The sequence below is a fragment of the Cucumis sativus genome, chromosome 5, assembly GCF_000004075.3.
Source record: "Cucumis sativus cultivar 9930 chromosome 5, Cucumber_9930_V3, whole genome shotgun sequence".
NCBI lineage: Eukaryota > Viridiplantae > Streptophyta > Magnoliopsida > Cucurbitales > Cucurbitaceae > Cucumis > Cucumis sativus.
In genome coordinates this window covers 8,089,969-8,107,627 of record NC_026659.2, presented here as the reverse complement: position 1 = coordinate 8,107,627, position 17,659 = coordinate 8,089,969, and the positions used below count along the sequence as shown (strand labels likewise).

General features: G+C 31.5%; 1 protein-coding gene across 1 annotated transcript; it reads right to left on the bottom strand.

The window, feature by feature from the left end:
- Window positions 1-973: 973 nt before the first annotated feature.
- On the bottom strand, window positions 974-16,083 carry LOC101212951 (probable pectinesterase 56). The gene is made up of 4 exons (XM_031885427.1): window positions 15,867-16,083; window positions 15,071-15,139; window positions 1,741-1,971; window positions 974-1,659 (listed from the first exon to the last, which is right to left on the bottom strand). The coding sequence occupies exons 1-4, from the start codon at window positions 16,081-16,083 to the stop codon at window positions 974-976; spliced, it is 1,203 nt and encodes a 400-aa protein (XP_031741287.1).
- Between the last annotated feature and the right edge of the window lie 1,576 nt (window positions 16,084-17,659).

The window sequence follows — 17,659 nt, the reverse complement described above, 5'->3', positions numbered from 1 at the left end:
TTTCCAAAGTTTCTTGTAAATCACTCAGTCCCATTACATAGTTATCCGCACAAACCAAATAAATTTCTTTACTGTCACGACTGACATTGTTTGAAGCGAGCTCATGGTTAAGGAACAAAATGTCATTGTTGATATCGGTGATGCTATGATTCACAAATATCGTTAACAAACCAGTCAAATTTGTCTTCAAATCTTCACGAGGGTCTGAGTTTACTAGGGAAAGACACAAGTTTTTTAGTTCATCATTAGTTCAGCTGCAAGTATTTTGAACAAAGTTGTTGATGGTTGTATCTTGTTTTGCCTTCACTAACATAAACACACTCAAAATGCAAAACAAGAAGAGGATCAATGGTTTTCGGGAACCCATTTTCTTTTCTTTTCTTGTCACTTCTTCCCTTCTAATTTTTATTTTTACACTTCTAAAGAAAATAATCATACGGATACTACAATTTTATAGCAGAAAAAATAAACCAAATTAATTCTTCATGTTTGTAAATTAATTATTCATTAAATTTTGTTTCGAAATTAATTTCGTATCATTATATTTTTAGGAGTGTAAGAATTTATTTTGATATAACTTCATTAATTACATTCTTAAATACTCAATTATATTTCATTGTAAGGTATTCTTAAAAAAATAAATAACAATAACTACCTTATTTTCTTTATATTGGGAATATATAAAATAAATTGTTAATTTAATTCTACATATATATTAAGCGTTTCAAGATTCATGTACATTATTGGTCCTAGTGCTGAGAGCAATACATGAATATGGAATTGTATAGATATCTTAATCACCATGTTCCATCCTACAAGAGAGATGAGATGTTTGATGCACTAAAAAGTTGCTATTATAAAAGGTATGTTTTATTATTATTATTAATTTTTCAGGAACAAGTATTATTATATATATTACTCCTAAAACAAAGAAAGATTTGTGACATTAATCTATTAAAAAAAATCGTAATTATCATTCAGAAAAAAGTCCACTTCTAAATGGAACACCAGTTTCAGGTAACCAGTCAGATCCATTAACAAAGTTTATAGTAAATTGATTGGCTGACTGCTTATCTAACACATGAAACCCAGTACAGTGAATTCTTTTAGAAACATCTGCCCCAGGACCACGGTTATTAAACTCTCCGTAAAACAAATTGTTCAACGGTACCCCTGACCACTTTAACCATCCTTTAGGCATCACCTCCTTATCAAGAAATGACTCCATGAACACAACCTGTGAATATTGTCTCCACGGTCGGCCAAGATAGATCTTGACGTCGGCTTTGTTGGCTGCTATCTCCGAAGAAATAGTGATAGTACAATTTTGAAATGAAAAGCCGCTTTCTTCGTGTAATTGTTTTTTTGATTGAGCAGTGATTGTGATAGACCTGTTTGGTTCTCGGGCATAGATGTTACAATCTTGAAACATAACTAAGCCATCTCCAAAAATAAAGTCGACACTGCCATAGATATCACACTCTTTGAAGAATTGAGGTTTCCCTCTGACGTACAAAGTGTCTTGAAAACCTAAGAACCTGCACTTGTAGTACGTAGTGAAGTGAGCTTCGTCAAGAACTGCCACTGCTTGGCCATTTTGAGGACCAGCGGAGTTCTTAAATGTCAATGATTGTGCAAGAAAATTATTACCATTAACCGCTGCGTGAAAGAAAAATGGTTAGTAAAGTAGTATGTATTTGTGAAAAGGCATAATAAAAAAAGAAATTGAATGACACTCACTAAGAGTTGCAGAGTCAATTGTCTTGAATCCACGAGCATTACTTCTATCATCAACAATAATGGTGGTGAGTGCATTATCGCCGATCAAAGCGATGAAGGTCTTGGTTGGTGGGATTTGAAGACACTCATGGTAAGTACCAGGAGTTACATGAATATAAAATCGTGTGTTTAAGTTATTTGGGACTGATGCAATTGCATCAGTAATAGTCTTAAAATGATCTATGGAACCATCTAAAGACACCGTTGCATTGAAAGTGAAAGATTGGATGTATAGGAGGAGATTGAAAAAGAACAACAAAATAATTGTCTCTACTTTCAAATTTTTCATTTTTCTTTCAAGGTGGAGAAGAAGAAATGAGATGAAGGGGCAAAAGAAGAGAAGAGATGGGATTTAATTTTGTTTTCTTTTTGATCAATATCAACAATAATTCCTTTTATGAAATTGTAACTCCAACTAAGATCCATTTATGTATTTTTAGTAGTTGATAAATGATTGTTTATAGATATATAACACAAATAATTAAGAAATTATTTTGAATATATAACCAACTTCTTGTCTCCTTTTCTCACCTTACAACTCCAATGCTTAACTTAATGATGATACAAATTCAAGATACAAAAATATAAAAAAAAAAAATTAAATTAGTCATTAAAACATCCTGTTTTATTTAATTAAAGAAGTTTGGACACCAATCTAATTGATTGTTTCTAATTAATTGATACTGCTATATTTAATTATTAATTAGTTAGCTAATTGAGAAAATCGTGAGATTATTTTTACATGCATATATAGCAAAATATTTTGTAAGGCTAATATATACACATATTATGTCCTTACTCATTCTATATTACCATTGTTAGTCATTGTCAAAGTCCTAAATTAATTTAAGAAATAAAAAGACGTATAATTATGAATTTGTCATGTTAATGTGGAATTACTATCAAAAGGAATAATTAGTAATTATCTCCCTGCAAAAGAAAATGGAAGAAATGTACAGGACATAAGAAAGTTGGTGAAATACATAGAGTGTGCATTTTTATCCTATAAGAGATTCAAAATCAAAATCATAATTATTGTTTAATTTAGAAAAATATATGATTCCCCAAACTAACATCTTTTACCAAAAATTAAAAATGGGTATTTATAGTTAATTGGAAACACTTTTTTGTTGGTCAAATAATCTTAAATACATAATTATTATTCAAATAACTAAATAACGAAATATGAATCTATTGAGTTAATGAGTTTAATTATTATTATTATTAGAGAAGTTGTGTTAATTGCAAATCTCTTCTAATATAATGGTTAAGAAGGAGTAAGTAAATATATTTTGTTGGTAGTTTAATTAATTTTAATTTTGAGTATTTATAGAAATGGATCGTTATTAAAAGGCAGAGAATATTGAAATTATTAATGATTTGTTATATAATATCATGTAATTAACATCAACTTCACCCACACACTATAAAATACCCTAAACATATAATATATTTAGCACTTCCTTTATAATCATCTATTCTAATTTTATATATATCACTTCATTTTGGAAATTTCTTAGCCAAATTAGTTCTAAAACTTTATAAAAGGTTGAATATTTTGTTGTCTAATAATTAAGACTATTTAACTCATCCAAACTTTGCTAATATTTGTTGGCTTTTTGGCCCTTAATCTCAAATTAATTTATTTTAATTATTCAATTGATTTATGTTTTGATGATAACAAATCTGATTTTTTTTATTGATAATTTTATTAATTTGAATAGACCATATCGTAGAGCTTGGAAAAATGATTCTAACGCCTCTTGAATCACCCAAATCGAAGTTCAAATGAAGAAAATATTGCTAAAAGAAGCTTAACGAAAAAATACCCGAGATGGTGACGTGGCGACCAAGCATTCAATTTGAACCAATTAGAGAAAGCCACTTGGAGCAATGAAGGAGTAACAAATGTGGCTTTTTGTTATGTTTTATTGGCTTTTATAAAGAAAATGAATTTAAAAGAAAAATGATTTTAATATTATTATTATTTCTTGTGTCTAACGGCTAGTTTTTTTAAAAGAGGGTGAAGTTGCTTTATTGATTTCTTTTTAAACAAAATATTTTGAAAAGACATATTATTATATTATTATTTGTATTGTGTCTAACGGCTAATTAAGTTTAAATCTCAACCATTCATTTTTCTTTTACTTATATCTAATGACCCAAATGATTTTGAATTTATCTTTCCTCTCTTTTTAAATACTTCACATTTACACAAGATCACCACATCTTTACAATCCTCAAGCAAAAAGCCAACATTGTTATTCTCTCTAAAGCTTCCAATTTTTATTCTTTTCATCTTATTCTTGAGAGCTTCTTATTGTATTGTGAGGATTAAATTTGTGAGCTTCAAATTGTATACTCACTCTTTTAGAGAGTTTTCTTTTGTGTGATTTAAAAATTTCATCATATTGTAACGGTTGGATCCTAACCCGTGGAAAGGATCGGGTTTGCTCTTGAACCCGAAAAAGGAGCAAGAATCGGTTCGGCTCAAATCCGTGGAAAGAGTCCAAAGAAGATTTTCAATCAAAATCCCAAGGGGTGCTTGGGAAAGTGGATGTAGGTTGAGTTTAACCGAACCACTATAAAATTACGGTGTCTTCTTCTCTAACTCTTTTCTAATTATTTTTTAATTTAATTTTAGTTACATATTATTATTGGTTGAGTTTGATTGCATACTTCCATTCATATCTTTTTATCAATCTTGTTATTTAACAAAGTTTACAAAGTTCTTTATTTAAATTTTAGAAAATATCTAATTAGTTGATTTTACTTTTTATTTGTCAAAAAGTTTATTTAAACCCTATTCACCCCCCTCTAGGGTTGCCATACCGATCCAACAATATTAATATAGATATATGTACACCCATATACATATATTATTGGATATAAATTTGAGATTCATCTCTAATAAAACTAGTTTACACATTTATTAGATACAAAAATCGATGAGATGTGATCATTTTTAAAAAAATAGAAAATTTATTAAACATAAAATTGAAAATATGAAAACATATTCAATACAATAATTAGTTTACAAACTTATCAAATTGTTATTGTTATTGTTTTTTTATTCATTACATGTTAACATGCCACATGTCTATATATTTCTTTTATTTATCACCTCATGCTTTATCTCCACAACTCGTACTATCACTTCATGCACACCCACACAGTAATAGTATCAGAGCCAATTATCAATAGATAAAATAGTGTATTAGTTCTTTTAATTTTACGTTAAGGTGAATTAGTTTTGTCTTAATAATATTCTAAGTATCTTTTGTGATAATAATCAAGTAGTGCTTAATAATTTCTATTGAATAGCACTTTGGTAAACCTTGTCTTCCCGATAGTGCAATCGTAAGATCGTTGGTAAGCTTGGTGTTCGAGTGTTGTAGAATTTTAGCATTATTGGTTATTCTCGCACTAGAAAATTAGAATCTTATTAAGATAAAACTCTTAAACTTTATTAATGCCTAAATTAATTGAAAAAATACTCTCTAATACCCATATAGCCAAAACTACAAAAACAACAGATGATTATTCTCATGATTCTCAGTCTTCTATAATTAATAGTCAATAACTTCAAATAACAAGTATAGAAAAAAGTCTCCATAATTATACCATACCAAAATTAGATGTTGAAACTATATATGAAATAGGAAAATTTGATTTTGTTCAAGATTATTGAATCAAAATTGCAGAACATTTAGTTCCAATAAATAAACTTTCTAAAACTCTTTCTTTATTTTCTAAACAATCAATTCTTCAACATCAAGAAAAATACAAGTTTCTTCACATGGGCTTAGTTCAAGTTGCTATAAAACCTCTATACAGGATTGTGTTAGATACTCCTATGCTTTTAATTTTACGAGATAAAAGACATAGAAACTTTCCAACCTCTGTACTTTCAATAGTTGAATCAAATCTTGAAAAAGAACCAGTGTCGTACATTAACTGTTATCCAAATTTTACTTGTCTCTTTAAGTGATCCAAATATAATTCGTTCTTTAATGCTTGATATTAAAATCCTACATATGGATTTTAGGAACCACAAACCAAATCCATCGTAGGGATTTTTCGAATACATTATAAATTGATGCATACCAATTTATCTCCTAAAGTACTTAAGAACCTCTCCCAAAGACCAAACTCTTCTCATGCAAGCCAATACAAAATATTCAAATACCTTCCCTCCAAAAATGTTATCTTGGAATCAAATTACTCATAATCCTAGATGGATTCTAGAAGATGCGTTTAAACCATCAATTGAAAATCCAAAATTAACTCAAATTATTGAAAATGAGGATGAAAGTGTAGAAATACAATTCCAATCTCAATCCGCAAGATTAGAACTTCCTAGATTTTCTACCTATGAACCCGCTAGTTCAAGTAATTCTTTGAACCTTCAAGGAGTACAATTTGATAGTATAATACCTCAACCTTTTTATACAAAGGAAAAAGACCCAACCTTATCTCCAACTCGTTCCGATATGCAAAATATTAGTCATTTAAATGTTATCTCTAAACCTTTTTCAATAAATAAAATAGATCTAGATAATGATTTTTTGTTAAATAATAATAAACTTTTAAGAAATAAATTTTTTGAATCCTTTAACAAAATTGAACAAAATGAAATACGTGAAGAATTAATATTACAAAACTATAGAAATGGAAAAATTAAAAGCAAATATATATTTCTTCCAATGGATAAAGCATAGGACCTTTTATCAAAATCTTACATTTCTAATGCATCAAACTATTAATACAAATTCATCTTTACCTACTTCGAAAACCTACAAATTCAAAAAGACAAATAACTTCTTCACATCCCCTTTAGAAGAAATCAAGTTCCGAAGTAGCAAAGATCAAGAAGTTATAGCTTCTCCTTTCAAAATGATAGATTCCCCTTAAATTGAAACAAAACCACCAACTTTAAAAGATATAAAAAACATACAACTACAAGATAATAATTCAAATAAAATTTTACATACAATATCCAACCAAGTAGAAAGAATAAAGTCTAAACTTGAACCTCATCGTTATCTTATTAAATCATAACCTCAACCTATAGATAAAACAAAACCTTTATTCAAACCTTTTGAGTTTTCTGATAAATTTAAAATTAATTAATTTCTCAAGTAAAGAATCTAATAGTATTTTGGACAAGATTAATCTCCAATTACAACACTTAAATCTAAATACTTCTAACAACCCATCCACGTCAAAAAATCAATACTATCAATGAAACCCCTATTGAAAATCCTAATTTCGAGGATAACAATCTTGAAGAACAATTCCAAAATCTTACTATTCAAAAAATAACAAATCATAGATATCCAAAACTAAAAAATTATTATTCTTGACCTTCCTTTCCTGATATGCAATACGAAGAAAGGAACCAATTAACTCAAGCCCAATATACAGAAAATGGCATCTATGAATGGAACATAGATGGAATGACCGCACATCAAATTTTAAATTTAATGCATGAAATGACTTTAGCAACCACTGCCTATAAAATACACCAAAATTCAGACCATCAAATTGTCCAGATTCTCATATCGGGATTTACCGAAAATCTAAAAGAATGGTGGGATAATTGTGTACCCACAAGTGACAAAGCACGAACTCTGACCACTGTTAAAGTTGAACAAAGTGGTACGGGCATCAATCAAACCCAAGATGTTATAGCAACCTTAATCTACACTATTATGAAAAACTTTATAGGAGAACTCGTTTAATTCCAAGACGAAGTTCTGAGAGCCTTTCAAATCCTACCTGTCCAAAACTTCAAGATTTTCGATGGTACAAAGATGTTTTCCCCAGTAAAGTTTTTACCAGAACAGATTGCAATAATCAATATTGGAAAGAGAAATTCCTTTCGGGATTACTAAAATTATTCACGGAAAAGGTACGCTAGACAAACCTTTCAAGGAACAATCTCATTCGATAATTTAATTTACGGTGGATTAATTAACTTTATAAATAATGAAGGATTAACTTTATGCACGGATCTCAAATTAAAAGCAAAAATAGAAAATGAATTCCACAAGCAACGACAAGAACTTGGATCCTTTTATGTCCAATACGGTTATGAAAAAATACAAGCTCCTTCAACACTAAAGCAATCGAAGAAATATAAGAGAAACTTCTTACGAAGGAAACCTTATAGGAATCAAAGTTATTATCAAAACAATCAGAATAAACAAAATTATAAACCAAAAAAGAAATATAAAAGTAACAGACCCACTAAAAAACGAAAAGAAATTATCTATTACAAATGTAGGCAAAAAGGACATATAACCCCTAACCGTCCAATAAAAGGAAAACTTAATAATTTGGAAATAGAGGAAGATTTGAAAATTCAATTACTAAATTTACTAAACCCTTCAGATGCTTCATCATCTTCCGATCAAAGTGAAGGATCTTTTTGTGACCAATTTTTTTAAATTCAAGGAAATTCTTATAATACCGACTCTGAAAAGTCTTTTTATTCTAGTGACAATCAAATAGAAATTTGTACATGCAATAAGGGCATAAATGACATTTCAAGAAATCAAGAGATTCTTTTTTAGGCCACTAGTCAAATTGAGGATTTAGAAACCAAAAAGAAATACTTTTAGAAACTGAAGAACCTAATTATACAAGAACCTAAACAAGAAAATATTCAATACTACAACCTTAATGATATATTTTCTCGGTTTGAACTCAAAACAAAACTAGTTACAATTTCAGACCTTCAAAAAGAAATAAATACAATAAGAGAAGAAATTACTAACATCAAAAAAAAGAAAATTCTCAAATTAGATTTGAACTTCTCTCCCTCCAAACCCAACAAATAATTGATCAACCTTCCACTTCTAAAGATCACCCTGGAAATATTCTCCATGATTCCTTTATTAATTTCGTCAACAAGGTTCAATTACAAAAATAGTATTCAGTCATTAATCTTGTTATTGACAAGGAATATCAAGTGACTTCAAAAGTTTTGATTGATTTGGGAGCCGATCAAAATTGCATACGAGAAGGACTCATACCTACCAAATATTTTGAAAAAACATCAAAAAAAAAAAAAATTACATGGTGCTCATGGTCAAAGGTTAAAAATTCGCTATAAATTATCAAATGCACACATTTGTAACCAAGGTTATTGCTTTAAAAATACATTTATTTTTGTAAAAGATTTAGACAAATAAATAATTCTAGGAACCCCTTTTCTTTTCCAACTATACCCTTTCTCAATAATGAAAAATAAATAGTCTCAAAATTCTTAGATCAAGAAATTATTTTTAATTTCGTAAACCCTATATCTACTAAAACAATACATTCTATTCAAAATTCTTCGATCGCTATGAAGCTATTAATTCTATCCACAGAAAAACACAACAAATACAATTTTTAAAGGAAGAAATAAGCCATAAAAGAATTGAACAACAATTAAAAAATTCGTATATTCAAAATCAAATTAATCAGTTTCAAGAATTAATTGAAAAGGATATTTGTGCATCTATTCTCAATGCCTTTTGTGAACAAAAACAACATATTGTTAACTTACCTTACATAAAAACTTTCATGAATAAAAAATTCCTACTAAAGCTAGACCCATACAAATGAATGTTGAGTTATTAGAATATTGTCATAAAGAAATCCAAAAACTTCTAGAAAAGAGACTTACAAGACCAAGTAAATCACCTTGGAGTTGCGCCGCTTTTTATGTCAATAATCAAGCAGAAATTGAACGAGGAGTACCTCGCCTTGTAATCAACTATAAACCTCCAAATTATGTTTTAGAATAGATTCGTTATCCTATACCCAACAAAAAGGATTTAATAAATCGAATACAAAATGTCTTACTTTTCTCAAAATTTGATATAAAATCAACATTTAATGTTCCATTCGAACAATATAAATGGAATGTAATGCCATTTGGTCTAAAAAAATGCCCCCTCTGAATTCCAAAATATAATGAATGATATTTTTAATCCATACCAAGAATTTACAATTGTTTACATTGATGATGTCTTAATATTTTCTCAGTCCATAGAACAACACTTTAAACATTTAAGAATTTTTCACAAGATAATTAAACAAAATGGTTTGGTCGTCACTTTATCCAAAATAAAATTATTTCAACAAAAAATTAGATTTTTAGGCTACGACATCTTCCAAGGAAAAATAAAATCAATTCAAAGATCAATCAAATTTGCTAACAAATTCTCCAATGAAATCACTAATAAAAATCAATTGCAAAGATTTCTAGGATGTTTAAATTACATTACAGATTTTATTCCAAATCTGAGACGAACTTGTGAACCACTGTATCAACGACTTAGAAAAATACCTCCTCCATGGACTCATGAGCCTACATGCATTACTAAAACCATAAAAAGCCTTGTCAAAAGTCTTCTTTGTTTATCCATTATCAATCCACATGCACCACTTATTGTTGAAACAGATGCATCAGATATAGGAAATGGTGGCATTCTCAAACAATCCATCAATAGTCAAGAGCAATTAGTTAGGGATCATTCGGGTATTTGGCTCGGAGCTCAAAAAAATTATTTAATTGTTAAAAAAAGAAATGTTATCAATTGTTTTATGCACAAACAAATTTCAAAGCGATTTGATAAACAAAAGCTTTTTAATACGTGTTGATTGCAAAGCAGCAACAAATGTTTTACAAAAGGATGTTAAAAACTTAGTTTCTAGACAAATTTTTGCCAATGGCAAGCAATACTTTCTTGTTTTGATTTCAAAATTGAGGCTATAAAAGGTTGTACTAATTCTCTTCCTGATTATCTCACTAGAGAATTCCTACAAAGAAAAAGATAGAAAGATAGTGAGAAGAAAAATAAAGAACCATAAAAGGAGAAAGAAAAGAAAAGGATGAGAATGAGAAAAAACAACAAGCAACTCTCCCTCAAACTAAATCTTCTTACTCCTAAGCATATCAATTTACACAAGCGGAATCCTCACAATCAATGGAGGATCAAAAAGGGAAAAAACCTCAACAATTACCATTATCCAACAAGTTTCAAAATTTGGGATCTTCCATCCCTTTAAAGCCTTCTACCTTAATTATCAACCCTTCTCCGATAAAGCTTTTGGGATCTTCCATCCCTTCAAGACCTTGTACGATAACAATTAATCCCTCTACAATCAAAACAGATAAGTCATCTACTCCTTCCACTATGTATGCTCAAGCTATCACTAAACCAAATTCCCAAAACTCTGAAATTATTCCATCAAGAACAATATATTACCATACTTCATCTTCCCACAATAAACCCCAAACTTCTTTTATCACAATCCTAGAACCTGAATATTTGGAAAATTTCATATTAGAAACGATCCAAAAAACATTTTCATCAAATTTTCATTTTATTCCAAACCATCCTCGTAAAATTCGTCTATTCTATGAATATATTAGGGTGGAAACCGATTCAATTAAAATAACCCACACCAGAAATAAAGAAGACCCTACCAAAATAGCTTTTTCAAAAATCAAAATTTTGGGAGTCCTAACTCCAACCAAATGGAATCAAAGTATTTACACTGATTTTTTTTTTTAACATCAATTCCTTCCTCAAAACTATTCATATATTGATTACCAACAAGTCTGGTACAATGTATTTTGGCTAAATAATTTTAATCATTCTTGGTTCATTATGTTTGACAAAACTTGTATACAAAATTTTCCATTATGGTTTAATGATCGGTGGGATATTTTTGGCCTAAATGAAGCTATTCTACCATACCAAATTTTAGAAAGTTTCAAGTTCTTTTCCAACAATATTTTTCCAAATGCTTTTGATCAAATCCTACGATTTTTCAATTATTTTCATATTGCCTGAATTTTTTGTTGGAATTACTCCATCACAGAAACCAACGGCACCTCCTGCCTTTTCCGCACATATCGTATTAAATGGTGGGAAAAATTCAACACAATTGTCGTCTCAAAAAATGTAGTGGAAAAATAGTTTTCCATATATCATCATAATATGAAGCCAAATTTGCAAAAGAACCATGAATTTTTGTCCCATAAGGCAAAGTTAATGGCCGTCATGGCTTAAGTTACAAATGAAGACGAACTCAATAATATTATTAAGCATATTTCATCTCCATTCACCACGAGTCAAGAAGAGAGCACCTCTAATATTCATGAAGACGAAGATCAAGATGATTTTGCCAACTTCTTTAATCATATTCATACTCAGACAAAACATGTCGATCAAGACAAAATCTGAAGACAAAAATTAAATCTCTATGAAGAGATAATTTTACTTTAAAGCATGCATCGTGTCTTGTACAAAATAATAAACGTGTCATGTAATTTTAGTTTCAGAGTGTGTCTACGTGTGTCTTGTAAAATAGAGATGTGTGTTCTGAGAAAGTAAACGTGTCATGTAAAATAGAGTATGTAATCAACTCCGAATTCCTATCATGTATATAAAAGGGAGTCTAGGAAATTTAGGGATATCTTTACTGTGCTATTTTAAATAAATTCTCTGAAATTCTCCCTACACTACGGCTTTTCAATCTTCTATTTCCAAGTAAGTTTTTAATATTTCAAATCCACTTTATATTTTTCCTAATAATTTAATTATCTTTTATTATTAAATCATATATATTCTTTTCTATAACCTTCCATAACAAATATTTAATTACATACTTCACATCCACTTTTCCATAGCTTGACAATTCTCACTTTTATGTCAACCATGCAATCTCCTCAAGTTATCATAAACATGTCACATGTCCATATATCTCTTTTATTTCTCACCTCATGCTTCATCTCCACTCCTCGCACTATCACTTCATGAATGTAAAATTAAAAGAACTAGTACACTATTTCCTCTATTGATAATTGGCTCTGATACCATAACTATGTGGGTGTATGCATAAAGTGATAGTGCGAGGCGTGGAGATGAAGCATGAGGTGACAAATAAAAGAGATATATGGACATATGACATGTTAATGTATAATGAATAATATATAATAATAATAATAATAATAATAATAATTTATAGATAGTGAGACCCACTCCACAAAATGCCAAAAAAATACACCTCTTTTACCTAAGTAGTTTTGAAAACACCAATTTTTCTCAATTTTTTTAAAAAAACCACCAATTTTTTCAATTGTCCCGTCTAATAACCATCCTAATAAAAATTTAATTTTTTTTTGTTTATATCATAAATTTAATTATCTCTACTCAACTGCTTTGTTCAACTTTCTGATTAATCAACTTTATGAAATATTGTCAAGTATATAATCCATGTTGTGATCAAAGTATATTATTTATAAACTTTAAATAATCACTTTTCTTATTGGTTTTGTTTATTCTAATTGGTGCATGTGTATATATATAATTATTCTTATATTTGTCATAACTAAAATCGGTGTAATTATTTTCCTAAATAAATTAAGACAGATGAGACGAGGTATAGAATGATCATAGCCACTCTTAAATAGTTGGCATTTGCTATTTCGTTGTCATTCTCAAAGTTAAAAATAAAAAATAAAAACACTATTGAACAATATACCTATTCATTTATTATTATTACTACTACTACCTGTAATTTGAAGTATACATGTTGAGAATGAAATTTTGGCCAATTAAATTCCACCACATCATCACAGCAAATATTGTGGTCCAACCAACAAATGGGCACAAGCCCAAGCCCAACAAACAAATAGGCTCAAGCCTAAATTTAATGAGCAAACGGGCCTAAGCCCAACAAACAAATGAGGGCCAAGCCCAAGTCCAAGAAGCAAATGGGCCCAAGTCCAAGCCCACCAGCCCATGAAATTTCTCTATAAATAGAGACGATTGTCATTCATTTTGGTGGTCTTTGGATTGAAGGAAGAATTGAAGCTCTGAAGTACTGAAGCTCTGAAGAATTGAATATTCAAACTTCTATAAGCTCCCAAGACGTGCAAGTTCGTATCAACCTCGAGATCAACATCTTTTGAAAGACTGAAGACTTGGAGATTAAACTTTCCTTGGGTTCCAGAAGATCGCAGTTCAGATCAACTTGCATTTACAATATCTTGAAGAACGAAAACCAAGAAGTTCTAAGTTTTAACTTGTATTTGAGAGAAAGCATCAAATGAGTAAATACTAGAGATTGTATTGATATATCAAAGTTCAATTTCATGAATTATATTTCTCTTGATACGAAGTGATATCTGTTTATGCAATTGATGAACAAGATTGGCGTCAACCCATTATAGACTATCTGGAGCATGAAAAACTTCCCACCGAGCTTCAACATCGAGCTGAGATACGAAAAAGAGTTGCACGATTTATTTATTACAACGACACACTTTATCGATGCTCATACGAGGGTCTTCTTTTGTGGTTTCTGGAAAAAGAGGAATCAACAAAGGCTCTAGAAAAAGCACATTCAGGTATATGTGGTGCTCACCAGTCTGGTCCAAAACTTCAGCATCAGTTGAAAAGAATGGATTACTATTGGCCCACTATCATCCATGACTCGATGTATTATGCAAACATTATGAAGTGTGTCAATTCCATGTAAATTTTAGACATCAACCACCAGAGCTTCTTCATCCAACAATAGCCTCATGGCCTTTTGAAGCTTGGGGACTCGACTTGGTTAGATCGATCACGCCCAAGTCATCGGCTGGTCATTCTTACATTCTTGCGGGAATCGATTATTTTTCTAGATGGGCTGAAGTTGTACCATTAAGAGAAGCAAAAAAGGAAAACATCGTGAATTTTGTTCGAACACACATCATTTACCGCATGGTATTCCTCATCGCATCGTGACTAATAATGGAAGACTATTTTCTAACACTCTAATGGATAAGTTGTGCGAAAAGTTTAACTTCAAACAGTACAAGTCTTCTATGTACAATGTTGCAGCAAATGGATTGCCAGAAGCTTTCAACAAAACTCTGTGTAATCTTCTGAAGAAGGTGGTCTCTAAGACAAAAAGAGATTGGCAAGAAAAGATTGGAGGAGCATTATGGACCTATCGAACTACCCATCGTACTCCTACTGGTGTGTTACACCTTATTCTTTAGTTTACAGAGTAGATGCAGTACTATCGCTAGAGAGAGAAATTCTATAATTGAGAATGACAATTCAAGAAGGGCTAACTACTGAAGACAACGTTAGACTACGCCTTCAAGAGTTAGAAGCACTTGATGAAAAGAGACTAGAAGCTCAACAAGCACTCGAATGTTATCAAGCGTGAATATCCAAAGCTTTTGACAAACATGTAAAGCCCCGATCATTTCAGGTTGGTGAGTTAGTACTTGCAGTAAGAAGAGCATTATCACGACGAGACATACGGAGAATAAATTCACACCTAAATGGGACGGACCCTACATCGTCAAAAAAGTTTTCACAAATGGAGCATACAAAATCATTGGTCAAGATTGATTACAAATTGGCCCAATCAACTGCAAATTTCTCAAAGCTTTATGCTTAATTTTGTTTCGGTAAAAAAAAGAAATTGAACTACGTTATGGCTTGATCTCTATATTATAAAAAGGGATATGTAGGTAGCTTAAAGTTCACTTTAAGTTTAGTCACATGTAAAAAAAAAATCATGTTTTATTGTTATCTCACATGTAAGCAATACAAAATTCATGGACAATCACATTTGAATAATAATAAAAATTCATCTAACCTTTACAAAGATTGAAAAAAAAACAAAAACAAAAAAGCAAAGTGGGGGCAAAAATCAAAGCTTTCACTTGAAGTTTTTAAATTCTTCACGTACAGCCTCCATACTCTTGCGAACTGTAGAGAGAGCCTCTATGGCTTCTTCAGTTATAGTAGGTGTGCTTTCAAGAGTGTTGACTTCGTCCTGAAGCTTGGCAACTGTTAGCTCTTGCTTGTTTATGACCTCATTTTTCTCACCAAATAAGAGCGTCAGTTGTTCAAACTCAGTATTTATATTCTGAAGTTTGCTCTCTAATTTCTTCTTTTTCAAAGATAGTTATGCAACCCTCTCATGAATAACTTCAGCATCTCCTCATAGTTGTTCCATCAAAGTTAAAGCTTCCTTAATGGCAGAAGTCTTCTTCTCTAATTGACGAGTCTTACCTGTTGATAGCAACTGTGCAGAATATGAAGATTGTACATCGTTGAAACTGTCTACCCTCTTAAGGTAACTATTCAAGTATTCTTCAAGAGGAGTCAAGTCGTCTGCATGAATCTTTGCAATTCCTGAGAGAATTGTTGATATTTCTAGCCTAAGTCTTGGGATATATTCAAAAGGGGTGCGCATGATCTTGTCTTGAGTATCCACCCACATGCACATAGCTGTTTTCTGAAAGAAATTTGAAACTACACTTTCACCATTCCACTACGAAGGCTTAGGGTGTTCTGCTGCCTGTTTCATAGAGGTGCCTAGAGGCGGCTCGGAAATCTTAAGAGGAGCATGCATGGATGTAGCCTTCATTGAAGACACTATAGGATAGGCACCTCCTCTAGAGGGAAGATTCTCGATGTCTTTGCCACCTACTTTCATCTTGCCTCGACGAATCTCCTCGAGAAGAGCGGAGGGACGTAAGGATACTTTGACTGGTTTTGCAGCGGGTGTCTTCAAAATGCTAACTTCCTCAATAGTCGTATTAGCCATATGAGGATCAATTAATGATTCATCACTGCCTACATCTATAAGCCCTTCAAGATGATCGTCCAAAGATTGCAAAAATAAGCAATGGATAAATCACTCACAAAGAAGATAAACAATAAAAGAAAATTATTAAAGAAGGAAAATATGTAAACCAATGGTGGGACATCAGGAATTCTCATAGCACTTGAACCCCTTCCGCAAGAGTCATCACCTGATACCTTTGCTTTCTTCAAAGGTCTTTTCCAATGACGGTCACTTTTGTTGTTGTCACTCTCATCTTTATGCTCCGCCACGTCCTTCTCGAGGGTAGGAGCCATTGCTTCAACCAAACGAATTTTCTTACCACCCTTGTTGCTCCCTCGGTTCTTGGGTAGTCTTGGTTGCAATGGGAGAGGAATGACACTACTCACCAAATGGTGTCTATTATCCTCAAAATAGGCCCCATGCTTTGTGGCCCACCAATTCTTAAATCGTTGCGTAACATGCTTGCAAGACTTTAAAGAACAGGCAGGCAAGTATATCTCAGATGAAGTGTTATGCCTCACACAACCTCCAACGATGTAATATATTATTCAGTGAGATCACAGGTGGTATGCTCCCTATATCATTTGGGATATCCTGGTAAAAGTCAAAATGTCTCTCAAATCGATACGGACTGTATGATGTTACAATCCAAATATTCCCACAACGGGATGATAAATAGTAGGAACACATGTTTGCAAAATAAGAAATCTATAGAAATGATGAATCACGAGTATCAATCATGCGTTCATGTTTATTTCAATTTTGAAGACTCGAGTGTCACTAAATTCTTGCACCATTATGGATCAGTTCTCGCGCCTCATACGCTCCAAACTAAATAGACCCGCCTTGGCCGGAGAAGTTAGCCATCTTGGGACCTTGAACTTCTTTCGGAAGTGGGTAATGAATTCCAAACTAATGAGTTAATCAGCCATGGACGTAATGCATGGAAAAGTGAAAGTCCATACGTCCTACTGGATTTTGAGGCTTTAGTTATTAAACTTGGCCTATGATAAATGTTGGCCAAAACTGGGACTACAAGACTATAGATAGATCCGTCAGCCATTGAGCTTGCAATCTTAAACACTCTAGGGCGAAGAAATGATCCCTTATGCGGAAGCACAAAGAGACACAACCAACAAGATAAGAAGGCAGCTAAGCATGTTGCATCATTCAGATCGTCCCTTATGCCAAGCTCTGTAAATATCATGTTTTCTCTAGAGGACCATTCTTGAGA